A 4584-nucleotide genomic window follows, 5' to 3' on the forward strand; every position below is an offset into this window, starting at 1 on the left:
CTGTACTTTTCAAAGATTATGGGGCACCTTCCCACGTGCTGTCTACAGATAACACCTCCCTTCCTCAGAGCCAAAAGCATCAGGGAAGGTGGAAGGGATAGGACATGGAGTTGTTAAGAGAGAGGCTGCAGTGCTTGTCCCACCTTCGAAACCTGCTCCTATCACTACCATTACTAATATGTAGGAATTCTCTGACAACTCAGTGTCCAGAAACACAATGAATAGACTTAAGAATATCTGCTGCTGCAAGGTCCTTCTAGAATGTACAGGACAACTAAACCTGACACCAAACTTCTCATTTCCTTATTTGTCTCCCACATCACATTATCAGTTCTACGTGCTTAGCACACCTCTATGCAACTCAACACTCTTAATCAAAGGGCTGCCGCATCTGTCATTACTGCCTGTCTGGGAAGAACGTGCAAGGACAGTGTACATCTCTTACCACCACTGTCAGAGACTGAAGCTGCATTACAGAAGTCAGGAAAGAAAAAAAAAAGAAAAAGGAAAGCTTACCTCTGTCCTGAACACCGTTCATATACTCCCAATGATCACCAGAACTCCAAGGCTCTCCTGCACTCACACAGTGTTACACACCACTTTTTTGCACTTCACTGCTGCTCTGAGAACTAACAATATATTGCCACCGACATGAAACAAGGCTCAGGGAAGAGCAGCCAGCCAGGATGCTCAGTAAAAGGATGAGAAAGGGGTAGCAATCACTGGAGGTTTGTCTTGAATGGAAGAAGCAGTTGAACTTAATTCAACCTTAATTAGTTCACATCAGCTGAATTCAAACTATTCTTGTCAAAGGAAAGATAAGCCTTAGAGAATTAATTCTTTCCTATTCTCCTTTGTATTTTGGCAAGGTGCAGAGACACACAGTAAGGAGAACAATTTCTCAGACCTCACTAATGCATCACTCAAGGAGGACAGATTTAAAGTTAAACGGAGATGGCAAGAGAAACATTGATATGTATCTTTCAGTCTATTCAGAAGTTTAGCCTCCTTTCTTGGAGGTGTCAGAAATACAAATAAACAAATTACTTTATTCATTTGCTTTAGCATAAATATACAAACATTGAAGTCTCTGTGACCAGATTCCTTAAGGAGTTACCATTCAAATTCATCCATAACAATAACATACACAGGCATTTTCCAAAACATTAAGTGAACAAAACACACAAGCAGCAAGTAAGCAGATCAAGTATTTTTTCACCATACTCTATGGCAAATTTGTTTGTGTCCAATATTAAATACACGTGTCCAGTTTGCTAAAGCTAGCCTCTGAAGAGATTGCAAGGGTGTCAGATAGCAGGGTCAGCCTGGTTTCATGCCTCCTCTAGCACAAACAACAGAACAGAGAAAAAAATGAATGTGACTACTGAAGCTAGGGAGCCACTGTTACACAGAATAAAGACACTGGTCACAAGAAAAGAGAAAATAATTTAATAAGAAGTTAACTTACATATAAAAATCACTCATCTTAGATAATTAAGCACCCCAAAATTAACACATCTGACTTAGTTTTGCCTTTGGGGACATCAGCATTATTGTATCAATCTTAAGGAAATTTACAAGGTCACACACTGAATTGTAATTCAGGAAATGAAACCACAAACAGCTATCAAGCACCACTTGTCTTGTGCCCTGAACTAAGTAAGGCTCCCCTTCAGAAAACAGAAAGTATAATTGCAGCATTATACATTGTATCATATTACACATGCTCAAGGAAGCCTAATCATGGTTAAATGAGCAACTTCAATTCTGTCATTTGTTAACTTCCAAATGCTTATTTATAGAAGCTTAACATTAACTCTTCATATCAAGTTTCTCAATACATGCTTTTGAATTTGTATTTTAGACCTGCATAAGTTCCTCATGCGTAAAGCTACATGATAGAGAAAACGTTTTTTGATACATACAAAATTCTGAAGATCAACTGAAAACTGGTACCATCTTAGCTGTTTTCAAAGGTAATCGCATAAAATTTTGCCCTTACGCTACACTTTGTTTACACTAATACTTCAAGGAGCTCCATCCGATATTTAAGACACAATTCACAAAAGTGTCCAGAAGAAAAGGAACAATGGTACAGCCTATATCAATTGTGATAACTGATAAAGATCAATAAGCTAAATCTTCAAACTAGCATCATTGCTTTGTACACGTTGAAGAAGCTTAATGCAAGCACCGCAACTTCCAAGAATAAACGAAGAACACATTTTACACACAAGATCAGAAAAAAGGAGACACACACCTAACCAGAAGTCTGTGACATCACCTCATGGTGCTCTTGTAAGAACATCCTGGGTACCCGAAAGCAGCCAGTACTCTCAACAGAAATTACTTTAACTAGGCTGCAACTGAAAGTCATCTTTCTGTGTAAAAGCATTCCATTCATAGAAATCCATAATGTTTGCATATAGATTTGCAACACTGCATCACAAGGCATAGTTACCAAAAAACTCCTCAGGGACTGACATGGCATGAAATAACAAATTGCACACAAAACTAAAGGCACAAAATCCAAAGAGGCGAAACCTGAAGAAATTTAGAAGCCACTCCACCACCTTGGTGTATACACAAACACAAAACTTCTCCTCCACATTTAACAAAGTTCACATAAAAGTTGTGGCCTGAAGGGTTTTTTTTGCAGGCCTTGAGAAGTCCCAACACAATTTCTGGTGGTGTGAAGGAAGTAAAGGATGGCAGGCGGTATAATTCCATAACATATCATCATGCAGTAGCAGACATGTCAAAACTCTTCTTTTAACTACATTCTGTATTATTTTCATGCAGGAAGGATGTTCTGTACATCACTGACAAAAGTGCCAGTTTTAGGAGGTCACACTCAAGATTTTTTTACCCCCCCTCTGAAGCACAAACCTGAAGAAACAATCCCTGCTCAGAAAGACACTATGCATCTCCTTTTACAAATTCAGTCTTACAATACCTGTCCTAGTACAAGACACCTTAGCAGTCCTCCTGTCAAAATCACTGCATCAGTGCAAATGTCATATCCAAGTCACCATCTGTCCTCATGCAAAACTTCTTAGAGCACGTAACAACACATACGAAGCATGTAGAGGTAGAAAAATATTAAGTTTAATAAGCATTGCAGTAGATACCTCCAGCAGCATGCACAGAAACGCGATACAACGAAGATGGAATTTGACCGACAGCTTGTTGTCGGACAGAAAAACAATCCTTCTGGATCAGTGTTTCTCAGTCGCTGATCCAGGGAGCAATGCTTGGCTGCGAGACATCTGAAACAGCCCATGGAACTGCTGCAAAGAAGACTGGCTTGTGTTTTGGGTAGGAGGGAGAGAGGAGGGAATTGTTGTCTTGTTTTTATATTTTCAATAAACAGTTCTCACATACAAGCAAGAAAGCAATCAACACAAGCAAAAATAAGAGCAGTAACTGAGCAATCAAACCTCAGCCTAATTTGTATCTCATTGCAACTAAAACCTCCTATGGCATTACCGCACAGTACAATCCTCAGATTGTATTCGATGAGGTCAGATGTCTCTTTAGACTTAAAAAAAGGTTGATAGACATCCTTTCAGTTGAGAGACAGTTGGCAGATAATAACATGGAAGATAAATGCAAGATGAGGATTTCTGAAGGACAAAGTAAGATGAGGAGATAACCAGCATATACGATTATAGAAAGGAATCAAAATCCACCAGAGGAAAGAAAAAAAAAACCTCTTAGATATCTTCAAATGTACAGAAAGATTCAGGGAACAAAAGCCTCAGCACACAAACTCTTTATTTTGACAATTAGGAATCATAAACTAACAGAATATTCTAAGAACTGAAGTCTCTAATACTAGATTTATAGAGTTTGAACCTGCTTTTGTACTCAGTAATAAAAGTAAAGCCATAAAGAGCATTAGGTAATCACAAATTCAACCCCTTAAGCATACTAAAAGCTCCAGCATTTGTTTGGGCTTAATCATATCCCCTCTAATACTACTAAATCAGAACCACCTCAGTATTATTGCAACTATTTGACAGGCATTTTAGGAAGCCCAGAAACAGTTACACGGTGCTCATACTTACCTGAGTCCTCCCATCTGAGAAGGTGCAACTTCCAAGCAGAATAGTACAGAAATCCCAGTACCAGAAAGAGGCAGAGGGCTAGCAGCAGGTTACGCGTAAACACCAACAGTCCCATCTTCACATTAAATCTGCTCTTCTACAGGACCTGAGAAAGAAAAACAGGTTGAGGTTGGAGCCACCTTCTCCAACAGTCAACCTTCCAAAACATGCAATCCCATACCGACAATAATGTACGTATCTAAAATATGTGCTCTCCACAAGGTAAAACACACCAGTTACCCAAAACGCATCAGTGAAATAATAACTACCACCTTAAGCAACTGCCTTTTTTTTATCACAAGGGTATATGCCATTCCGGAGAGGCAGGAGGCTACTGCAAGGCTATGACAGGGCAGCAGCCCAACTCCCTGTTTGCTCTTATGCCCCAGCCCACTTCAGATAATCAGACCCAGAATCGCCACAGCGGGCGAGGCCTGGCCAGCACCGCGCATCTCCCAAGCACACGAAAGCCCAG

The 4584-nt window shown here is 39.8% G+C and overlaps 1 protein-coding gene across 1 annotated transcript; it reads right to left on the reverse strand.

Annotated features, from left to right (window-relative positions):
• Nucleotides 1–4053: 4053 nt before the first annotated feature.
• On the reverse strand, nt 4054–4185 carry LOC104160543 (CMP-N-acetylneuraminate-beta-1,4-galactoside alpha-2,3-sialyltransferase-like; the record flags this gene model as incomplete). The annotated part of the gene is made up of 1 exon (XM_009698682.1): nt 4054–4185. A coding segment is annotated over exon 1 (132 nt), but the record flags the coding sequence as incomplete, so codon positions are not given.
• Between the last annotated feature and the right edge of the window lie 399 nt (nt 4186–4584).

This window comes from Cariama cristata, unplaced genomic scaffold (genome assembly GCF_000690535.1).
Source record: "Cariama cristata isolate BGI_N322 unplaced genomic scaffold, ASM69053v1 scaffold18614, whole genome shotgun sequence".
Classification (NCBI taxonomy): Eukaryota; Metazoa; Chordata; class Aves; order Cariamiformes; family Cariamidae; genus Cariama; species Cariama cristata.